The sequence below is a fragment of the Micromys minutus genome (assembly GCF_963924665.1).
Source record: "Micromys minutus genome assembly, chromosome: 17".
NCBI classification, from domain to species: domain Eukaryota; kingdom Metazoa; phylum Chordata; class Mammalia; order Rodentia; family Muridae; genus Micromys; species Micromys minutus.
This window is the reverse complement of record NC_137952.1, coordinates 33,520,060-33,544,670: the sequence shown is the minus strand read 5'-3', so window position 1 is coordinate 33,544,670 and position 24,611 is coordinate 33,520,060. Positions and strand designations below refer to the sequence as shown.

General features: G+C 44.9%; 1 protein-coding gene across 2 annotated transcripts in view; it reads right to left on the bottom strand.

Moving 5' to 3' along the window:
* Window positions 1–24,176, bottom strand: part of SLC27A2 (solute carrier family 27 member 2) — a gene marked incomplete at its 5' end in the record, with an annotated part of 34,557 nt that extends 10,381 nt beyond the window's left edge. Inside the window, 6 exons of one of the 2 annotated variants that reach the window (XM_080931428.1) lie at window positions 59–149; window positions 2,970–3,164; window positions 10,149–10,273; window positions 12,055–12,213; window positions 15,320–15,529; window positions 23,699–24,176. In XM_080931428.1, coding sequence (XP_080787554.1) covers window positions 59–149; window positions 2,970–3,164; window positions 10,149–10,273; window positions 12,055–12,213; window positions 15,320–15,529; window positions 23,699–24,176 — 1,258 coding nt within the window. The remainder of the gene's footprint in view (window positions 1–58; window positions 150–2,969; window positions 3,165–10,148; window positions 10,274–12,054; window positions 12,214–15,319; window positions 15,530–23,698) is intronic. The other variant, XM_080931429.1, reaches the window with a different exon arrangement.
* Between the last annotated feature and the right edge of the window lie 435 nt (window positions 24,177–24,611).

Here is a 24,611-nt window from a genome sequence, read left to right as displayed (position 1 = left end):
AATGTTGCTTAACACAGGATGATTTTGTGCACAGTGAATTTCTCCGAGTCCATAGTACCTTTGGGGACTTTGATGCAATATCCATTTGCGTCCCGGACGGGCTCATCCTTCTCCACGTCGTACTTGATCAGCTCATACCTTACAACTTTCTGCCGAAGGAAAGAGTATCAACTGAGCACACCAACGGAGTTTTGCAGTTTTTATGTTTACTTTATCGCAGAAAGCACAACAAGGACACATGTCACATACGCCTTCAGTGCCCAGCATGCGTGGGGTTTTGGGTCAGTGATTATCACCCAGATCCAGCTAGAGAACATTTTCAATTCACTGAGCAAGTTGCCTTCTGCCCCCTGCGGTGTGGTGAACCCCCATTTTGGCTTCTATTGCCGCTGATTAATTTAGAGCCTTAGAAGGAAGTGTGTGCCTGTAAGTCTTTAGCTACTATGCCTGTGGGCAGCAGCACATGTTGCTGTGGATGGTGCTAGAGACAGAGCCCAGATCTCGTACAAGCTTTGTGAACACCCCACCTCTGAGCCTTATTTCTAGTCCTACAGGCCCATTCTTAAAAAACTGACATTCATTTTCCCCTTGTATGAATATACTATACTATATAATATGTCATTCTGCTAATGAATATTTTTAAGGAGTACTTGGATTATTTTTAATTTTGGCCTATTATAAATAGAACTAAAAGGAGCATTCCCTTTCGGTGGACAGATGACAAATTCATAGTCTCGTTTGATCATGTATTAATATATTACCTCAGATGGCTGGTACCCTCACCCCCGGGGGACGTACCATTCAATATATTTAAGAATCAAAGCAAAAATTTCATGGCCTATGACTATAAAGCTACTAAAAGGTTATCACAACTAGGTGTGGTGGTACATACCTATAATCCCAGGTACTTGGTGTGTGTGTGTGTGTGTGTGTGTGTGTGTGTGTGTGTGTGTATTCTTTTAGTTGTAGCTTAATGGTAAATGCTTGTCTAGCACATGCAAGGCCTTGGGGTCCATCCCTGTATGACAAAACTAAAGCCAAAATTAACTCACAAACAGCCTAACTCTATCTTAATACACATTTCACAGCATAAGAATGGACCATCTTAATACTAAACATTAGTTTTCCATGTTCGAGAAAAGCCACAAATACACTGCTATTCAGATATAACTTCCAGCCATGTTTACTGTACCAACTTCAAACCCAACGTCATTAAAACCAAGTGGTGCTGGGGGCTCATGCCTTTAGGCCCAGTACTTGGGAGGCAGAGGCAGGCAGATCTCTGAGGTTGAGGCCAGCCTGGTCTATAGAATGAGTTCTAGGATGGCCAGGGCTACACAAAGACACCCTGTCTAAAAAAACAAACCAAACCAAACATGAGTCCAAGCCACCACCACCAAAAACAAGTGGCTTCTATGGACAATAAATGTACACTGATTTAATTTATAAGAACATCAGAAATCTTGTAGTCATCATTAATGTTTCTACATTAACTGCTGGGATACCTCGATACTTTTTTTAAAAAAAATCATTTTTCCCTTTTTTCCTTTTTAAAGGAGTACCCCCCCCCCCCCCCCCCCCCCGTGGCAAGGCTGACAATAAGGACAGGAGGACCATTGGATGAGAAAGGAAAGACCTAGACGTGCATATGTACATGTGTAAGGAGAAGTTTGGTTGTAAACAAATTCTCATGAAAGTCCTCTTGGAGGTCAATAGCCTGCTGGTGTTGGCTTTGACCTCTACCCTGGCCAGACACTAACATTCCAGCCTGTGGCTGTGTGGCTCAGTAGGGTCGTCCATGGCAGTAGGAATATCTGCTCTGCTCAGGGTGGGGTCACCGCCATGTGCCTATTGAATACTTGCAAGGCAGCTGTTACCATGAATGACAAACTGAATTCAAAAAGTTGCTGTATTGACATGTAAATATTTACACCTAGCTAGAGGCCAGGAGGTCAGGGACTGAGTTGCACAGTGTGGGTGTGGTGTTGTTGTTAGAGAGGCACCTTAGACTTAAGAATGGCTCTTGCTCCAACCAGAGTATAAGAAATGGAAGGATTTATGCCCAAGGTTGTTACACAACAGGAATTTTGCATATATAATTTAGCAAGTCTTCACCCATTTTAACCCTGAGCTTCCGATGCCACAGGCTCAATCTTTTCCTTTCACCGCTGCTTCAAGATGTTGAAACCGAGGCCTAAGGACAACTCAGCTAGTAAGCAGTGAGCTCAGATCTGCCCTCCAGGATCACAGTATTTAGCATACATATTACTGTTCTCGTTACTTTATCAGCCCCTGGGGACAAAGGCTACCTCAGAGCTCTGCGCGGCTGTTTCCTAGTCGGAGACATGGTAACGCTGACTGCACAGGCCAAGGAGAGCCATTACCTATGGCTGTCCTTGGAATGACTACCAAGAGAACACTCTTCAGGGTCCCCAGGTCATAAAACAACTGAGAGTGGAACGAGAAATCAGGCACATCTTTCTGGTGAACCCGTGAGGAGAACACGTGCGGTGACCAGAACATCTCAGTTCTCTTGAAGGGCTGAGCTGTTGCTCTCAACCCCATATAGCGTTTAAAAAAAAAAAAACACCAGGGCCTTACCTCAGCACAACTGAACCCAAAGGCAGGAGGCTGGGAACCTAAACTTGTATCTATAAAGAATTCCCCGTGTGATTTTCACGCACACCTCATAAAAGGGAACACTGCATTCCGAGGTGTGTCATCAACGGATGAAACCGTCAAGCTTTTCTCCCATATACAAGTATGAATGGAGGGAGAAAGGCTTCTCACAGATTCTGATGCTAAAAGTGATGAGTTGCTGACAATGAGATGAATTCAAGAAGGCCATCGTCATCCAGCACGAGTGAGTTTCCCTTGCTGATACTGACAGGCCATGGTCCTGATACAGCTGGGAAGGAATTGACCCCGAAAGTTAGCTACACACTTGCTCATCTTTCTGGGTACTTAACTCTTTGAAGGTAGTTTGATCTTCCGACAGCACCGATTTTTCTTGGATAGTTCACAAATCCAATGTTGCCTTCGGTGGAAGCGTAGAACTCATAAACGTGAATGTCCCCAAATCTCTTGATGAACTCTCTCCACACATCTCCTCTTAAGCCATTTCCCAGGGCTATTTTCACTTTGTGGTCCCGGTCATTTGGTTTCTATGGTAACGGGGGGGGGGGGGTAGGCAATGTTAACCCTTTGAGAGCTTGTATTTATGCATTCATTGTATTCAGATTCTATGTGTTTACTTTATGGTGATAGTTGGCCTTATTTTATTTCACATTTGTGTCAGTTACAGATTCATCTTCCTGTCTGCCCTGTCTATCATTCAAAGATACAATGCCCTCTTTCTGCAACATGATCACCATAGACCAGAAGGCCAGTTTAATAAATAAAATGCGTATTTTCCTCTTTGATTTGAGACAAGATGAAACACGCAGATGAACCAAATAATGCCAACATTTAATCTGCATCCAGTATAAAATGTTAAGTTTTCTGACAGGGCTGGCGGGTGCCCATGCGCTCATGGAAAACTATCAGAAATGGACACGTCTACCAGTAGGATTCTGGGCGTTTCTGTTGGTAAAGCAAAAGCTTTTATGTGGCAGCAAAGAAAACTGGGAGCCCAACTGAGATGGGGTCAGGGCCGGGGCATTTCCCATAAACCACTGAAGAGCAACAGTGTAAGAGACTAGAGAGGAGTCTGGACCGCATTAGCAGATACGTCTAGGGTCACTGGACCTGCTGAAGTTCAGCCAATGCAGTGAACTGTCTCGAGAGGCCCAAGAGAAAGAGGCTTTGCCAGAAATGAAAATCAGGAAGGAAAAGCTGTTCTGTGTGTAAAAACCCAAAGGGGACTTGGTGATGTCAGAGATGAGGAGGGGACCATGCTGTTTCCTTCTTTTACGTGTGCCCACTTGTTTAGACACCTACAGAGGTGACCCAACCAACTACCGTTTTAAGGCAACTTATCTTCTCTAGGAGACCACAGCTGGGTTCGAAACATAGATAAGTAAAAGTATAACCTTTTACGTGTAAATTGTGCCTGTATTTGAACAGAAAATGGCCTGGGCCAGTGTAGACTTGCTAAATAAGGAGAACTTTCCTCTCATCAAATGGCAATTCATTTGCTTAAATCAGCATGGCTGTGGTTCTGATGCTCTTCCCCCTCCTCCCTCCCCTTCCCCGCCTTCTTTGGTACAGTGTTTCACTCTGAAGTCCAGAATGGCCTTCAACTTATAGCAATCCACCTGCCTCAGCTTCCTCTAATGTGTAAGCTACTTTGCCCAGGTCTTTCAATCTTTCATTACTTCCAGAGAACGGACTTTGGAAAATAGCACGTGCTACACACACACACACACACACACACACACACACACACACACACACACACACAGAGAGAGAGAGAGAGAGAGAGAGAGAGAGAGAGAGAGAGAGAGAGAGAGATAGAGAGCCATTTAAGGGGGAAGGACTGTGGCAATTAGAAGGCAAATCAAAAGAAACCTTGAATTGGTTCCACGGATGATCAGCAAGTATAGATTTGATTTTTAAGCATCATGACTGACCAAAGGACTTAGGTGGTGAAGCTCACTGTGGCTTTCTAGCTAGAGAGGGCAGCAGAGATTGTCACTGAGGAAAATGGGTCCCTTGAGCAGACTTTCTGTGGAGAATGTATACTGAGTGGTCAGAGTCTCAAGTCAAAGTAGTTTGAGGGGTTTTGCACCTGTGTAAACCCTGGGTGTTCTGGCTGCTTAGAAATATAACCTCTTCATCGGCTCTACAGGTCCACAGATCGCTGTGTTCCCTTTCAGAATTACCAAGTACCTGTCAGGCGGTGGACAGTGTGCCTGTTTGCTAGAGCAGTTCTGGTTCATGTTGGCTGCTGTCCTGGATTGCTGATTACCAATCACTCCCTATATTACCACTAATTGTAGGGTTCCGCTGCCCATAAAAATGTTATTTTCCTCAGAAAGGACTTGTCAGATTTTCAGCCAGTTCCCTTCCTGCTCTCTTCCCTGGGAACTCTGGGACTAAAACATTCCAGTATTTGAAAAGTACTTATTTCAACTTAACAAAAGCTACCTGACCTTGCTGCTCACCCAGGCCTGCGTGACTCTGCACAGGAGCCTTTCCACTTGTAAATTCAAGACCTTGTGCAGTGCATGTTCTGTTCTCTTCCCACACACACAGTTCACTCCCTTGTCTAACAGCCTGTCTCTCTTTCATTAGACGTGTCTTCCTTGGAAACCAAACTTATCTCTGAACCCTCTGGGTTTGTGTTTGGCATACAGCATAATCTCTGTGTTTAAATAAGTAACTTCCACCAGGGAATGCTCAGCAGCCCATGGTTGGGGCATCCACACAAGGGCAGAGTTAAGGGTGCAGATGCCTAGGTGTATGGGCAGCTGGCCAGCCTCACAGGTGCAGCAAGACACCTGTGGGTGGCAGGGAGCTTGGTTTACAATCACAATGCCATGGTCTGTTTTCACAGTACAGCCCAGGGATCTTATTACATTAGCAGAATGGATTAAGGTTCGAAGGCTGGAAATGTTCCCGACGCAAATGAGATCTGGAAACTTCTAAGAGGCTCAGTTTTTACTTTTGTCCCGTGCTTGCCAGTAGGTGAGAGGGGCATGTCACACCCACCCTTCCTTCCTCGGGGACATGGTAGGTCTTTACCATCCGGACCACTTCCCTAAGGAATGGACTTATGGGTCATTTTTGCTATCATTTCTCTGCTTTGTCTTCTACGTCGGACCTGAGATGGGACACACAAACACACCTGGGGCTTAGGTTCCCACCGGGATTTAGTGACTAGTAGGTCAGGGTGTCCTGGGAGGAATGCAGAAAACCAGAAAATTAAAGTAAATAGAATATTTTTGCCAAGGGCTTGTCTATATGTCAGCCCTTGGCCTGTATTGTCTTACTGACGTCTCTAAAACACAAGATCACGAAGTATTTATCACATATTTCAAATGAAGAAACAGAACCTTGGAAAGCTTACAGTGAAGAGCCCAGAGTCACAAAAATAGCAAAAGAGTTGTTCCAAAATCACATACACATAATTTGTCTTCAGATATCACTCTTTTCAGAGACACAGGGGTAGGAAGTTCAAGGTCATCCTTGAACTAGATGGTTTGAGGCCAGACACATGAGACTCTGTCTAAAGAAAAGAAGAAAGGAAGGAAGGGAAAGAAGAATAAAATAAAAGGGAGAGGGAAAAAGAATATACATCATAAAAATCAGTACCTAAATGAATAAATTGAATGAAGAACACTGTATTCATTCCATTTCTCTGTCCCAATGCTTTGCCCTTAGCTTAGCTCTGAGAAAGACGCCCTAACTCTTAGAGTTTTTCTTATCTCCACCTTTCTCACTTAACTGTTTACATTTTTACCTCTTGATTCATTAAACTTTACTCCCAAGTAGCTTAGATTTCAGGACTGTGCAACAAGGCTCGGTTTGAAAATATTCTTAATTGTAAAACACAGCTTGATAATACAGCTGGGTATAGAATTCTAGATGAGCAATAACTTTTGCTTAGAATTCTGAGAGCATTGCATTGTTGTCTACTTGTTTTCCTGGCTGCTGTCAGAATTCAAATGTTCTTAGAGAATGAATCCACCTGCCTTTGAATTTTATCCTGTTACCCACCTCTTAGGTTTCACCTTCCTTGGACCTACCATGTTAATTCCCTCTACCTTTCAGAATTCTATTCTATGTAGTTCAAGGTTGCAATATCTTTTATCTTTAAAGTAATATTTATTTTATTTGATTTGTGTGAGTGCTTTGCCCACATGTATGTATGCATACCACGTACATTCCTGGTGCCAGAGGAGGATAAAAAAAGGTGTCAGAACTCCCAAAACTGGAGTTACAGATAGTTATGAGCCATCATGTGGATTCTAGGTATCAAACTCTGGTCCAAAAGGAACTTAACTGCTGAATCATAACCCTCTCTTAGTTCTTCAGATAATGCAGCTTGTGTACTTTCCACCCTTGGCTTCCTCATTTCTGTGCAACTTCTAAGAGGTAAAAGGTCTTCAATATCTTCAAAAATTCCTAAGCCCATGTTCTTAACACCTACTGTGTTGTATACAAGGGAGGATTTACCTGCTTGCTTTACCCAAGAGGCCTTTCTCCTCCCATCGATATCCCTGCTGCAGATCCACACCCTATATAAAACCCTCGACTCCTACCCCACCCTTCTATGTGAGGCTGCTCATGTCCTCATTTAAGATACACACTGTGTTCACTTCCTGAAGAGCTGTTTGCAGTTTGACGGCTTCTTCAACATGTTTTTCATGTTCTTCCAGATAACCTGAAGCCACCTTTCTCTGCCTGGCTGGGGAACATCCATGTTCTGGTCACAGCTCATCGTCACTGGCCAACCTTCCTGATTCTCCCGTTTTTCCATCTTCCCCTCTTTTTCCTGCTTTGCCTGATAACTCAGCACCCTGTGCTGGCACACCCCACTCTGCCCCTCTCTTTGTTCTCCTTGGTGATCCCCCTGCCCCCCAAATCCCAGCAGATACACAGAATCTCATCAAGAACCATTAGTTCCTCACTAAAGGACTGGAGCTCAGCTTTAGCAACATCTGGCAACATCTGGCCCTAATATATACATCTTTTCCTAAAGGAGCAGGCCAAAAAGATGTCTCTGCCTTAAGACATGTTGGCTACTCTTAGAGAGGAACCAGGTTTGGTTCTCAGCACCCACATGGTGGCTCACAACCATATGTAACTCTAGCTCTTGGGGATCCAATTTCCCCTTCTGATCTCTGCTGGCATCAGGCACACATGGGACACACAGACATACACGCAGGCAAAGCATACATACACATTAAATATATCTAAAAAGGAAAAAAATATTTGAAGGATAACGCTTTTAGGCAACTACATCAACCACATAGGGATAGTCCAACTTCCCACTGAAGATGTGAGGCAGAGCGAACTATCTTTTCAGTGTAAATGAACGCTCTGCAGGGCAAGGTCCAGATTTTATGAGGGGAGATGGGCAGAAAAGATACAGAGGATTCAACTATACAAGCATAAATCACCTTGGCCAACAGCTTTGCTTTGGCAATGGCTATCACTCGTTAGACATTTACTAGTGACAGGCTCTTCGCTGTGTGCTTTGTTTCCATAGTTTCATTTTGTATCCAGACTCTACCTAAGGAAAAACAGTATTATGGCAGTGTTGGCTGTTGGGAAGCTGACATTTCTGGAAGTTGACTACACTGCTCAAATGGCAGAGTCAGGGTACAGGCTGGCTCCAGGGTCCTTGCTCTGATGCAATGTTTTGCTGGGAACCAAATCCAAGCCAGTGACCTGAAGGACTATTCCTGGGGTACTACTTTTTTATGTCCTCCGTTCTGAGTAGTAGGAAAGCTACTGCATGTGGTTAAGAAGGGGAAGCAGCTTCTACCTTTCAGTGCTTGCCCTATAGTCTCCGGATGAGCCTCGGCCTGCTGAGGGGAGTTATTTGGTTTGCCTGGTCATTACCCTGTGGCTCAGTACTCGGGCTGTTGGTGGTGTCAGCTGCTCTAAGGACAGCCTATTCTTCTCAGTGGCCCTGAGAGTGAGGCAGTTCCTGATGCAGAGTTTATTCTGTGAGTTTTTACCCATTTTTTTGAAAGGTTCTTAACAATTCTTTTCTTTTTGTATGTGAGGTATACTCACCTATAGGCATAGGCGCCGGTAAAACCTTCCTTAAGCCTCACCCTGAGCGCATGGAATCTGGATCACCTACCACGACCTGTGATTCACAAAATTCCTTTACGAGGGACTTTTCAAGATCGCTTAGTTCATTCCTTAGAATGCTTACACGTAGTCTGTGCACAGGTAGCACTCAGGGGCCAACCCTCAGCAGTCACACCCAGTTCTAGACAAGGGTCCACACACAGTATTTTGAATGTGTAAAAATCTGTCATTGTCTTCCAGCATTTGAGATAACATTAATTAAAAACAGGAAGGATCTAAGTGTGGATGTGTGCACACCCAAAGAGCATAAACATGACACACAAGCATGTTTATTTCCCCCAGACCAAAGTAGGCTCCCTTTAAAACCAACAGAAGAACACACATTCCCTCAGGAGACCTCTAATTGATAAGGGGTGCTGTAGAGCAGAGAAGAAAGGCCAAGGTGAAGGGCTCATGGCCCATGTTCCTGGGATCTAAAAGGTGCTTTGTAGTCAGGAGGACCCTATGAAACGCCGATGTGAAAAAAACGCTCTTAGGAGAAGGTCCTGCTTCAGCCTATAGATAATTATGACCTTTATGAATCTGTTGAATTAAAAATAAAATTACAGGGATGCTAAGCCTGAACATTTTGGAAAAAAAAACTTCCCTCAAGTCAAGTAAACACTTATTTTTTCTCTCACAGCAAGAACTTAGAGGTTCAGTTAACAGAATATGTCGGTACCTGGGAATAAGGGTCAGAGATGCCACTAAACATCCTGCTCGGCACAGAATAGATCCATGAAGCCAAAACCTAACAGGTTCCAAACAGTAGCAGCATCACTGTTAAGAAACCCTAATTGGGTACCAAGCAGGGAGAGTTCTTGTGTCAAGGTACCCAGATAGCTCCAAGTGGGGTAGACATAAGACCTTTGAGTTACCTTGAACAGGTTTGATTTGCTTGTTTCAAAGCTGGGGGTGGATTTAGTCACTAAATAGTATTAAATCCAAGTTTTCTAAATGGCTTTGGTGAGAGGGAGGGTAAGGGATGTTGAGGAGGGAAGACTATTAAAACGTTATGTATAGTTCAGAGAAGGTGGGAGGGAAGAAACACACGCACACAGGCAGCATGAGAGGCAGACCCAGAGACAGGAGAGGGGTGACTGACTCAAATGGGGGCTGGCAGTGGCTTTTCACGAGCAGAAGGAGATAGGACCTGGGAAGGGAGAGGTGCAAAAGCATGTAACAAGACAGAGAAGAAAAACCGCGATAAAATGAACAGTCGCTGCTCTCCATCAGGAACCTTCTCTATGGTAAGTGTGTTATCAGGCGTGTTACTATGACAACAACCATCTTCTAAACAGAGAACTGAGACAGATGGACCAGCAGAGGCCTGGCACAATCCCAAGGGGCTTGAATATCTTACTGATTTTGAAGAGACACTGAAGCAAGGGGAGTGTTACCTGGGGTGTGTTGCAGAGGTACCGGAGCAGCTCACCGATGTACTGAATGACGGTGGCGTTGTACTTCCTGCAGTCATCCCAGAACTGACTGGCTGAAAATTTGCTCCGCAAAGCCAGAGTAGCCCCTATTGAAAAGGCACAGAGAGAACGTCTTCAATCAGGAAGTTAAAGATGATCCAGGTCAAACACACGATGAGCACCTATTATATTTAATGCAAAGCATGAAGAAGACTTATGATCACCCATGTGAGCCTCCAGTATAGGGAAGAGGAGACGATCCATGAAGAATCGTTCTAATATCATCTGGTGCAGGCATGCACTTATGTGATTAGGTCAAGGGTCAGGAGGTGGTCAGGCTTTCCCAGACTATCATCTCCTTACCCAACTGTGAAGGTCTTTAAAGAGGGGAAAAAGTAAAAGGGGGAGTTGGAGGGCATGCTTTGAAGACGAAAGAAGAAACCATGAGCCAAGGGATTCAGGCAGCCTCTAAAAGTGGGGATGACCAGGACATAGATATTCAGCATCTAGAGGAAATGAAGCCCTGGTGGAGACCGCTGACTTTAGGGCTCCTGACTTCCAGAGCAATGAGAAAACAGATCTGTGTTGCTGGGTGCCACTGAGAGGCTGGCAGTTTGTTACAGTTTGTTACAGTAGCACCAGGAAGTTACAGTAGCAACAGGAAGCCCACACACTTTCCATGTTATTTGCCTATTTTTACTCCTAAATAAGCCAAAGACTAGTGTTGAGCAGACTTTCAAAACTACTTTACTAAGCTGGCCTGTGTCTGGGGTGCTGAAGGTACTATTTGCCTGCTTTGGAGGGCCCAAACCACTCTCTCCTTGAAGCTCCAGTGCTCGGCAGTTTTGCTCTTGAAGGGCAGCGTTGCCAGGCAAAGGGCTTCAGAGATGATGAGAGCAGATAAAGGAAAGAGACAGATGCTTGGACCAAGAGCTTTAGTTCAAGCTGCTATAAAAACCAACCATAGGCCAATTTCTCCCAGTTTTGGAGGGTTAAAAGCAAGACATCAGCAAATCCAGTGTCTGGCAAGGACACTCTTTTTGGTCTGGGAACAGGCATCATGTGGAGACACACCGTTTTAAGGGGAACGGCAGAGCCAGTGAAGAGACTCTCTACCTGCTTATCAGGGAAGCAACCCAGTGTTGAAAAGCTCCACACGCATGGCCTAACACTTCTAAATGCCCTGCCTTTGATACCACCCTACCAGGCAGGATGCTCAGACTCACAAACATCCAGACAGACAGACACACATGCATTATTATATGTGCTATATGTTTTATGTCAAATAAACCTATTTCCAAGGTTATTTAAAATGAAGTGTCACATGGGAGGAAAGTCAAGTTATTTACCTCAGTGAAAGAATAAGGAATAGTTTTCTCAAAGAGGGAAACATGGGGCTGAACCTCCTTGAGTAAAAGCAATGTACGTTCTCCTGAAGGGACAGACAGACGATGCCAGCTCCTGTTTGGATGGTGGTGTTTGAGAAAGAAAGAGGAGCTGACAGCAGGGCGACTGTGCCCTAACTCCAGGAAGCTGTGGAGGCAAGGATGGACAAAGAAAGGACAGTGGCTAGAGATGCCTCAGTCAGACAGAGAGTGACAGGCAAGCTTGTGACACCGAAGAGTGACTTATGCACTCCAGTGCTTCGACCTGGGTAAAGGCATACATTGTTTTACAGGAATTTCTTTCTAGATGTATTGAACAATCAGGGCATAGGGAGATAGAAATTATTTTAGGTGTTTGCCCATGGCATGTGACCTGTAAGGCCTTGTGGTCAATGCAGAAGTAATTACTATTTCCGGTAGATGGGAAAGCAGCTAGGTTTATTTTTTCCCTTTGAGCAAATGTGTGTGTCAACTGCTGATCCCTGTAGAGAAATTGAACTTACCAATCACAATGCACCCATGAAGGCCAATCATGAGCGCTGCGCTGTGGTACAGGGGCATTGTGGTGTAGATGACATCATGGGCCTTAATTCCACTCCCCAGAGCAAGGCCGGTCGCATACCATAGACGATGGTGATTAATGGTTGCAGCTTTTGGAAGACCTTTGGGAAGACACAAGAGTAGGCATCGGTGAGCCAGGTTGGTCATTTATAGCATGGGAGGGGGATCTGGTGTATCAAATCCCCTCACACCATGCTGGGAGAATTGCATGAAGGTGGGGGGAGGGGTGAGCAGTCAGACATGGTGTGTATGCTGAAAAACACCAGAGAATAAATATTTTAGGTTTTGTGGGGTCATACAGTCATTTCTGTGCTGAGCCATCATCTCTGCTAGCACGCTGAAAGAAACTGTGCATAGACATGAAGCTTTAAATGGTGACCCGTCCTACAAACACGTGGAAGCTGTATTTGGTTCTCAAGGTATAGTCTACTGAGTTCCAAGACAGGCAGGTGATGCACTCCTGATCTGAAGAGACTGGATTCTTACTCCGGGCTCACAACTTTTTACGGCATTTTCATAAATCTCAACTTAAGAGATAAGGCAAGTGACATCGTCCAATCCAAAGACGGGAAAGCTAATTTTCGGGGACTCAACAGTGCAAACAGCGAATCCATTTCATTTGCTAGTTCCATTCAAAATGCAAGTATGGTGCACTTTTTTTTTGGGGGGGGGGGAGAGATCTGCTCACATTTATTTATAGACTTCCCTCACGTATCCAGCCGTTTATTTCTTCTGCTCGCTGCCTCATTTCTGTTATATGAAAATGTTATGATTTGTTTACATATAATTTTGCTAATTCAGGTGATGCCCTTGTGAATTACCTTGTTCAAATGGCAATTCACACCATGCTACAGAACAAAAAACAAAACAAAAAAAACACCCCCCCCCAAACAAGACAAAACAAAACAAAAACCCATGTGTCTTTGTAATCTGAGTACGTAAATAGTACATTGCCAGTTATGAGGGGCACCCCCATCACCCTCTGGGCTGTAAAACATGAGAATGCTTCCTCAAAGCCTTGCCAACAAAAGTGCAAACACTGGGCCCTTTGCCAATCTGAGAAGTGTAAACGACATCTACAGTGGCTTTGGTGGGCCAAACTAAGCACGCTTGCATTGTCTTAACCATAACTTGCACAATTAAATAGGTGTTCTTTGAAAAGTATGATTTCAATACTTCTCATGGATGATTACCTACTCGGGGGCTGAGCTTGAGCTTAAGACCCAAGTAGCTCATGAAGAGGAAGGCAGGTCTCTGAGGCACCTAGCCAGGCACTGCCCCATGCAACAATTTGTTCTGTGGTTAGCAAGCAACTTATCACAGTAAACACAATTCCAGCTCATCTGTCGGACCTGCAGGGCACTGGACCAATGGTAACTTCCCACTCTATACTAACTAGGAAATAGAAGAAACTACCAACAATAGATCAGTTGTATTCACCACGGAAAAGACTCATTCGAGTAGTAAAAGTTCCGAGTTACATTTTCAAAGGGATCCATTTTTAAATGTGCTTTGAGTACTTTCAGAACTTTCCTAGTGTAAGATTTCACACTGATCAATCAAGAAGAATATTTTGTAATTATCACATCATTTTGTGCTACTGATTTCCTTTGAGGGGTAGGCAGTACATTTTGCGCTCTAAGTGCTTACATGGACTTGTTTAATTACCTTATATAAGAGTAATGTGAAAAGATTTCATCCATAGGTAAAGCAAACAGTAAAATCAACACCAACCACTCTGTCTGCCTGTTAAATATCAAGGTTGAATTATGGGATTAATTGTTAGAGTGTTAGAAAACACTCCCAAACATGAGTTTTCCATTTCCTTGCTAAAACACTCACCATGGAGAAATTCTACCCTTTCCAATATCAGGATAGGCTTCCCCATCACTAACCAAAAGCTCATTTCATCTCAGTTATAAACATCCCATTATTTTTATGAAATGAAGGTAGACGCCTCTTGTATTAAGGCAGTGTCTGTGTGCAGTAGACAGTTGGTTACTTATGACATCCACCTTTCCATTGGCACGATGATTTGAACTTTTGATATATAAAAAATTATACACAGCACGTTACTGGCATAGGCTTTACATTCCAAACTTCTTATTCTTATCTAATTAAAAGAAATATTCAGTAAAAAATGACATTAAAAAAAAAAAAGAGATGCCCACATTTGTGTTAAACTGAGGCCTAGCCACTGCAACTTATCCAATGGCTGTTGAGGACCTGTTAGAACAAAGGACAGAGATTCTGTGGTCTGCTGTTGAGATACCTTTGATTAACTAGCAAGGAGAATGCGTACATGACTCATAATTTAATTTCCTCAGCATAATAACAAGGACCATCACTATCAGCACATGGGCCTGGCTTCCTGCCCTCTTTCCCACACATCCCATAGGCTTCAACTTATTACACTTTGGTAACAGTTTCCCTGGCTCTCGATAGACAGATTCTGAATATTTATTACACAAATTAAGAAGGGGGCATCACCGTCTTGATTATATGAGTTTGGAGGTAGCTCAGGTGAGCCTTGACAGGTTACTTCTTGTCCTGGGAAGTCTTTTATCTCTTTATAAGTCTCTGAGCCTTGAAACGGGCAGATTTAAGGGCAGGGGAGCACCGAATGAGTGATGTCTTTGAGCCCCATAAAGAATGTGGACCACAGTGACACAGACATTGCTTGTTTTAGGTAGCAGACACTAATGTTTCTTGCTAGTCCACAACACGCTAGTGTGCACCTGATGACATACAGTGTTTTAGACCCTGTGCCAGGCTCATTCCACATCAGTATTGCACAGGGGAAAAATCAGCCTAAATATTCACATATCATCCCATAGTTGTCCTCTGGTGTGTCCCGTTTATACTGATCACATTATAGATGGACTCTGGATATAAAAGAAACAAAATACAATAAACACTAGAAATTTCTAACAGCCCGTTCAGGACCTTATCTCATCCCCACCCCCTCCCAGTTATTGGCTAACCTTTTATGGGTTTTAGAGCAACTGACAGGATGTATGTAGACTTGGGGAAAGGCCAGTGGGATTGCAGGTGATGAAATGAGACCATTTTTCACGGGTGAGACATGCATTCCCCGAAGTATTAGTTATTTGACAAGGTTTTTGAGAGAAACAGCATTTAAAAGGTCAGGCCAGGGGTTAGCTCCTTCAGGGTAGGCCCAAATCTTGGGGATCCTCTCTTATTTACCTGTGGTACCCGAAGTGTAAATGTATACTGCAGGCGTGGTAAAAGTGACTTCAGACCGCCACGACTCCGGGATGGGTTCCGCCGACACTCCGTCTACTTTGTCCAGTATTGTGTCCACACCATTTGTGTTAGACGTTCTGCTGACATAAAAGACGGACACGCCATCCTTTTTCAGGGTTGGAAGAACCTCTTCAACAGCTTCCTGTAGCTCTTAAGTTAGTGAGAAAAATCCGAGCAAACTACATTAGCTGGTTAGGCACGTGCAGAGTCCTGTAAACTTCATGATGCTTTGCAGCAATCTGTATTTTTCTAAAAATGTATCGACACAAGTCATATTTATAGTTATGATTTTTTGAGATGGGGTCCCACTGTGTAGTCCTGGCTGTCCCAGAACTCCATATGTAGACTAAGCTGGCCTTACCCTCTCAGAGATCCACCTGTTTCTGCCTCCCCAGTGGTGCATTTTTAGTAAATTTTTAGATTAAAGGTGTGTGCCACCATGCCTCCCTGGTTCTGCATTTTTAGTATAAAACTTGATGCGTTTGAAAGAATACACACAAAGACACACAGACTCACAAACTCACAGACACACAAACACATACAGACACACAGAAACACCCAGACACTGAAACACACACACACACACACACACACACACACACACACACACACACACACTCATACCCTGCCCCCGACCCATGATTCCAATATTTGAAAGAATTCAAGTTGGGTCCTGATGGTGTCATGAACTCAGATGAAGGTTTGGAGAGGACATCACAGAAATGAACACCAAGCAAAGCCCAAACCGTCTCAGTGCATATCACTGAAGCCCCAGCAGGCATTTCCAGAACGTACCACACATAAAGCTCATTATTGCTGTAAAGTCTGAAGCCCATGTAGGAGGACAGGTGTCACAAACAAACCTATTTTTCACAGGCTGAGTTAAAAAAAAAAGTTCTGACTTAATAGTCAAACCTTATTTCACACCTGCTTCTCTGATTTCCTGCCCTTAAATGAAATCTCTTTTAAGCTTACCTGTCTCGAATCAGACTAACCAAAGTAAGTACAATAGATACATACATATATGTATATGTATATGTGGTATATATGTGTGTGTGTGTGTGTGTGTGTGTGTGTGTGTATGTAATTTTAAAGAGTCTTACTTATTATTTTATGTGTATGGATGTTTTACTTGCATGCATGTCTGCTGTCTGTAGAGGATGGAAGAGGTACTGGACTCCCTGGAATTAGAGTTAACAAGCAATTGCTGTCAACCCTTCTCTGATTCCAGTATATCCGTCTGACCTTTCTGATGCCATCTCTGTCTGTCTGTCCTCTGCCCCTTGCCTCTACTCACACAATCCAGGTGAAGCCCACATTAAACCTGCCATTCCACTGCTTAAAATGGTCTTTCACCCTCATCACCTAAATATCCCTGGTCTTCCTTCAGGGGGTAAATCTCTCTGCTGCCTTCACTTGTATTCAGTCGGCTGCTCTCTTCTCTGGCTCCCACACAGGTCCTAGCATACTTGTTCCAGGATGTTTAGTATACAGTGTGACAAGATTCGATGCTAGTTAATGTGAAATCCTAGAGATTGAGGGATCGTAACTTATTGTACAAAACTTATTGTATCTGTGCAGAAGGCTAGGATCATGTCAAAACTGCTTACTTAGAAGAATTTGCAACTTGGGATACTTACAATGGATTAGGCTTTAATAAAACGGAATGCAATGACTTCTGCCTAGGAGGCTCTCCTCCTAGCAGGTACTTGGTCTATGACCCTTTTCTTTGACAGAAGGGATAGCCATTGCCCCTGCCCAATATGACTTATGTGGGTGTCACCTTGAGGTTCTAGGGTCTTGCTCACCTTCCTAGAGATGTCTTCCCTCCCTTAAGTTAAAGCTACAATGTGAAGACTGAGATGTAAAATTCCGAGTGTGAATATTGTCTGTTAGCTATGTGGTTGACAACAGAGCGGGACACACACACACACACACACACACACACACACACACACACACACACAAAACCTCAAATACTTGTATTTGTTATAGTCTGAAGTCCTGTGGATTGGGAAGCTGGAGTCTCTGTAGGGCCGTACCTGTGAGGTGACCAGGTGAAGTAGACTAGATAGAGAAGAAGTTGAACAATACAGCACATCGGTGTCCTCCCCAGCAGGTCCTCTCTGGTCCTGACAAGGGTCCTCAGCATTGTCTCAAATTAAGGGAGGTCAACCTCTGCCTCTATGCTTTCCGTAAGCCAGTCAGACTGGCTTACTCACAGAGTGCCCTCAGACTGGTGTGTGTGTGTGTGTGTGTGTGTGTGTGTGCTCGAACTCTCTTTAGCTAAAGCAGGTCCTGGAAAGGGTCTCAGCTGAGAGCCCCTGGCAGTCGAGGAAGGTGTACTCAAGGCTGGAGGAAGGGAGATGACAGTGGCTGCTATGTCTGTCACCCTCAGACAGGCTTTATATCTTTTGTTTGTTTAGAGTTTTACATACTCTACATTTATTTCACAGCAACCCTGTGATGCAGGGACACACCAGTAACCCTATTTCTACAAATGTCTTTGCATTTGGCATTGTGGTTTACGTTTTGACGAAGTGCCTTTGCCTGGTTGAGGAGGGCGTTCTTTTGACTTGGTCCTGTACGTGTTCAAGTGTGTGGACTTCAGATATGAGTAATAAGGCGATCATTGCGCATCTTGATGGACAGAGTAAGTCAAACCTTACTGAAAGCCTGGGAAGGTAAAGGTGAGGCCTGAAGGCCATGGAGGTGATCTGTCAGCTCCTCGGAGGTACACCATAGAGGGGATGCACTCCCAGAGAAAGCAGTATACGCTGGTTGGGGGGATACAGGAGATGGGTGGGCTGGGGAGATGGGTGCATGGTTAAGGGTGCTTTCTGTGTTAGTGTGAAGACTGGAGTGTGGATCCCAGCACCCACATACAAGGCAGGCATAGTCCCATTGATTCCTTAACTCTAGAGCTTCGGGGAAGGGGCAGGGGTGGAGAGAGGAAGATGTCGCCCTCTTGCAGGCCAGCCAATGAGTTCCAAGTTCAAACTGCTCCAGAGGAACAAGACAAAGTGGCAGAGGTGCACAGCCAGTCCTACATACCACATACACACCACACATCTCCGGGAGGTGGGGGGAGAGAAGGAGAGGGAGGGAGGGAGGGAGGAGGAGAGGCTGGGGAGGGAGGGAGAGAGAGTGTTAGTTCTATTCATATTCTGAGTTTGGCTCTTTGTGTGAAAATTATTCATCGAGAACATTGTCTTCTGTCAGCTTCAACACTGACAGAGGTTTATCTTCCTGAAGACAATATTTTCCACGTGGTTAATGAGATTATACTCTTCCAAGGGGAAGGCTCCTAGAATGTACAACAGAAGAGAAAAACCACATTTTCTGAGTGAAAACTCAGGCAAGCTTCTCTGAGTGATAACTCGGGCAAGCGTTTGTGAGCTTTGATTTTCTTTATATATAGAGAATTTCAAAGCAGTAATTGGGAACTTTTTATTTTTATTTTTTTTTTTAAAGAATTGAGCCTGTTAAGCCTTAAGAATTTCTAAAAGTGAAGCTGTTTGGGTTAATTATCAAGACAAACACCACTGTACATCTCTTTTACCTACTTGTCTTTGCATCAGATCCTCTGTGGCTGGGGTTACTACGTGGAGTACTGGGAATCAAACCCAGCTTCTGGAAGAGTAGACAGTGATCTTAACCACTGATCCAACACTCCAGCCCATGTCTATGTGCTTTGTAACGAAGAGTTCAAGAGCTTTCATCAGCTTAAAAGCTGAAATTTAGAATGCAGAATTAAGTTCATCTTTCCAGGACCACAAATAACCAAAGCGAACCATTTGCAGAAAGAACACTGCTGGAGGTATCGCATAACACCTGACTTCAAATTACACTGCGGAGCCATGGTGACACAGGCTGTGTGGCGCTGCCACAGAACAGACATGTGGACCAATGGATGAGACAGAGGACTAAACCCACACAGATGTGGCCAACTAAATTTTAACAAAGCTATAAAAATATGCTGGAAAAAGTATTCTGTTCAACAGATGGTGTTGAAACAAACTGGATATCCATCTATAGAAGAATGAAATCAGACCCGTATCTGTAATCTTGCTAAAAAACAAACAACCAAAAAACAAAAACAAAAATCCAAAAAACCTAAACAACAACTACGACAACAAAATCAATTCAAAGTGGATTAAAAGGCCTTAGCTAAAAACCTGAAACACTGAAGCCATTAAAGAAAACTGCTGTGTGAGAAATGAACTTCAAGACAAAGGCAAGAACTTTCTGAACAGGAAGCCAAGGCAGGAATTAACAGATTAAGTCTCAGGAGTTAACAAATGGGACTGTATGAAAGGAAAGTTTCTGCTCAGCCAATATCACCAGCAGAGCGAACAATACACAGGACGGACAATCCTTACCAGCTTTCTTAGACAAGAGGCTAGAATCTAGAATAAGTAAACAGCTGCAAAAATTAGATACTTGTTAACCAACACGGACTAACAAAACGATGGGGCGGGGCATAGTGGAGGGGCTTTGAAAGGAGAAACAAATGGTCAGTAAGTATTCCAAAAAGCATGTATCAACCTTATCCATCAGGGAAATGCAAATTAAAGCTACTTTCAGATTCTGTCCCATCTCAGGTCGACTAATCTTCATCCAGAAGTCAACAGCAAAAAGACAGGAGAGCAGTATTTCTAGCTGCCTCTTTCTTCATGTTGTCTCCAAAGTGGCCTTGTGCATTCAAGAAACATCATGATTAACACAGGTCACCCACCCTGTTAATACGTTTCTTTTTCAAAATCTGGGGAGAGAACGGGGTTGAGAGAGTATCCCAGTTATGAAGCAGAGAAATTATCTCTTCTCGATAACTAGAAATTGCTAGGAAGGGTTTTGGAAGGGCTGTGTTCTTGCTGGACAGGATGTGGGGAAAGAGGAACCCTTATTCACTGCTTCTGGGGATGCAAATCAGTAAAGGCATTATGGAAACCAGCATGGAGTTTTCTCCAAAAAATTAAAAATGGAACTACTACATAACCCAGACCTACCAATCCTGGGCATCAACTCACAGAACACCTAAACAATATTCACAATAGCAAGGACTGGGGCCAGTCTAGTCCGTCTCTGGATGAGCGGACAATGAAAAGTTACTCATACACAATAGAGTTTTATTCAGCTGTAAAGAAAACTGAAATCTGAAATCTTCAAGATGGTGCACAGAACCGGAGAGTATTAAGTGAGACAATCCAGACCCAGGAAGATAAAAATGACATGTTTGGGCTGGAGAGATGGCTCAGCGGTTAAGAACACTGACTGTTCTTCCAGCGGTCCTGAGTTCAAATTCCAGCAACCACATGGTGGCTCACAACCATCTGTAATGGGATCTGATGCCCTCTTCTGGTGTGACTGAAGACAGCGACAGCGTACTTATAAATAATAAATAACTTTTAAAAAGATTGACATGTTCTCTCTCACATTTGCATTCTAGATTACGTGTGTGTGTGTGTGTGTGTGTGTGTGTGTGTGTGTGTGTGTGTGTGTAAAAGAGAGGAAGAAAAAGGACTGAGATTGGGAGCAGGATATAAGTGACATTCAGAAAGGGAGCCGTGGTAGGGGTGAAAGGGGACAAGGGATGTCAGACAGACATCAGAACAGAAAAGGAGAATCAACTTTTTTTTTTTCCCCCTGAGACAGAATCTTATGACAAAGTTCTAGCTGGCCTGGGAATTGCTAGTTGGACAAAGTTAGCCTTGGATTCACAGAGGCCTTTCGAGTGCTGAGATTAAAGGTGTGCACCGCCACTCGAAGCATACAAAAACATGTTTTAAACAGAAACGTCAGAATTAAACCAGAATTAATACTGTAGGTGCTAATTAAATATTAAGACAAAACTAGTTCGTCTTCTCTGTACCAAGCTCAGATCGTTGACTGAATAAACAGGTGCCCTGGAAGTAGGAGATAAAACTACCTGTGTCTCCAGGTCCTTGTTGCTATCCACAGAGACCCCTGGCCAGCACCTAAGGTCCTGCCTCACCAGGCAATCTTAAGAGTCCCAATCAATACTTTTCCACTCTCATACATGTACATCTACTCTGGACTCTGGTTCTCTTTACAGAGACTGTTCTAGGTCAGAGTGTAGGATGTACAAAGGTATCTCTGTTATTTGGAGAAATACACTGTTTTTCAAATAGGTGGCTGTTCTCAAAGGTTAGTTTGCACATTTCCACATGGTGCAGCTACCAAACATGCAACATTGGACTCTGTGTTTTGCTCTCTCAGGAACTATTTCAGGTCAGAGTGCAACTTGGTGTCTCATAGAAAGAAATCTGAGGGATTCAGCAAAAAGGGGACATTTTGGTTTTAAGCTGTGCCCCATTTTGATGCTGGTAAGAGCTTTAGGCCTGCTGTCAAGTTAGGGTCAAGTCTGACTTGAATGTGCAAATTTCAGTATATTTTCCATGTAAACAATGGTGTCCCATGGCAGGCCACTACTCTCTGCACCAGGCAGGAAGTACTGGTCTAGCACCCCTTATTTGAAAGTTAAAGTGCTCCAGAATTCTTTTCTTGGGGGTGGGTGGTTGTGCGTGTGTGTGATACCATGACTCCAGAACACTACAGCAAGTAGTTTTGTTTTTCACACAACATTATTAAGTGCATTGTATAAAATTACCTGCAAGCTCAGGCAGTATGGGGCATATATAAAACACAAGTAAACTCTCTGGGTCTAGATTTTATCCTTAAGGTAGCTCATGATATATATACACACAAATATTCCAAAATCTGAAACATATGAAGTCTGGACACTTTTGGGTTTGAGCAGACAAGGGTACCCAACCACAGGTAGCTGTGACTTTCTTACAAACCAAATCATTAGTCATTTAAACTTCAGTTCCTCTGTCAGGTAAACTGTCAGCCCTCTGAAGTTCCCCCAAATGGATCAGGGGAGTCTGAGGAGATGTTTGAGTGCTTCCTCGGCTTGGTACACAGGTCACTGTGTTAATAACTTCTCTCTGAGAAAGCTGGCTTTTAATAACCTTCCAGTTCTGAAGGGTGAAGTCTTTAGAGATTGTTGGGAAGTATCTTGGAAGGGCCAGGCCCCTGGGCATAATATGCTGCCTTTAAAAATCATCTAATTTTAAACTTTAGTTTGAAGTTTCAGCCTTTCACATCACACATTCTATGTCCCACGTGACAGGTTTATGGATTTCCTGGTTTCTTAGAAGTAAATGAACATTTAGACTGGGGGGGGGGGGGAGGTACTAGGCAAACTGCTCGGCTTGTCTTGGTTTCCTGAGCTATGACTCGAAGGGTAGAGCAGATGGATTCTTGACTCTCTGAAGCTCTGAAGCTTACATCTGTGTAGAGGATTGAACTATATAAGAAAGATGGAGCTAGGCTAGAAAAATTTTGCCTGTTTCCTCAATCACACAACGGAGGCCTGATTTTTTAACTCATCAGAGTATTATAAACCACCCGTTACAGTGTTTGGCACGGGTGGGCATCCCGGAGAGCTGGGAGTCTGGATCTCCTCATCTTCTGTATTGTTACTAATGCCTTTCTACCTCACCCTGGTTAGGCCCCTCTTGACTGATTGTGAGAGGCAGCAGCTGGCGGGGTGGGGGGTGTGGGGGTGTGGGGGTGGGGGAGTTGTTCAGAGACTGTTGGGAGCTGAGGGGAGAAAGGGATGGAGACAGGAATGACTCTTCCATAATTGCGAGGCTGCCGAGGACTAGAGACTGATACACTGCAGTTCTCATCCAAGGCCCTCTGAAGTTTAACGTAAAATTTAAGTTCTGGTTGGAGGGACAGATTTACAAGTGGATCTCTCTGGATAACCACACGTCTTCCTTAGACTGTAGACGCGATGCTTTGGATCTCTGGGCCGCACTTAGAAACCCCATAATGTTCTCTGTGTGTTGTGAGGGCTAAAAACGACGTTGTGCGTATTACAGTGGTCCCCTGGGTTAACGCTGGGGGTGGGTGGGAACTGCCCTTGTGCAGAACATATTTCTGCACAAGGATACGTATTTCTTCTTGTCATCTTTAAACAACACCGTGTACGATCGAGTGGTTTAGGATTCAACAGAACGAGTGGTTTAGTATTCAACATTATGTTAGGTATTCTAAGTAATCTGGGCTTCACGATGGAGGACTGAAGCGCTTAGCATAAAGCTTCGAAAGACAGGCCACTTTGTAAAGGTTATTAGTGAGCGTCCTACACCTGGAACTGACCTCTTTCTCTACTTCTCGACCTCTCACCACACTGCAACCCTCCTGCCCCCCGAAACCAAGGCAACGAGTCCCCCCCAACCCCACGCTCCAGCCTCCAGGGTTAGGGCCGGCGGTTTTGCAGCTCACCTGGGGAGGACAGCAGCACCTTCGCCCCGCAGCACTGAAAGCAGTGCAGCAGAGACTTGGCACGGATGTTGTAGTTGAGGCACGCCATGGGGCAGCCCAGTTTGAGCAGTCCCAGCCAGAGCCACACGTAGGCCGGCTCATTGCCCATGAAGAGGGCCACGCAATCCCCCTGTCGCAGGCCCAGGTGATCGTGCAGCGCCCGCGCCACTTGGTTGCTGCGCCGGTCCACCTGAGCGTAGGTGAGCGTCTCGTCTCGGAAGAGCAGGAAGGGCTTGTGCGGGGTCTTGCGCGCTTGCTCCAGGAAGACCCGCAGGATGGTGCGCACGGGTCGCCGCTGCCGGTAGCTGCGCACCTGCCGGGCCATGTTGGCTAGCCGCAGGAAGTACCGCACGTCCTGGAGGAGGTAGGGGCAGCAGCAGGTGAGCAGCAGAGGCAGCAGCAGCAGCCCCGCCAGGCCCGTGTAGAGCACCGGCAGCATGGCGGCGGCTGCGGGGTCCCCGGTCCCCGGCGGGGCCGAGGGCGAGCTCGAGGCGTGCAGCGCGGCGGCGGGCGGGAGAGAAGCAGAGCAGGTGCGGGCGACCAGACTCGGCCGCCGGACGCGCTGCGACTGCGGGTGGCGGCGCGGCTGCAGGTGCCCGCGGCGTGCGCGGCTGTGCGGGCGGGACGGCCGTGGGTCCCGCCCCCTCGTGGGGCGCCCCGTGAGCTCAGGGGGCCGCCCTGGTCAGCCTGGGTGACCCAGGATGCCACAGCACTTGGGTTCAGCGTCTGGGATCAGGTGAGATCTAGTTCTCGGGCAAATAGCCCACGTTGAAAAAATAAAAAAGGTCGGAGGCGGCGACTCAGACGTGGGGCTGTCGCCAGTTATGCTTATCACACAGCGTCTTTGTTTAACCAACTGCCTTATAAACGCACC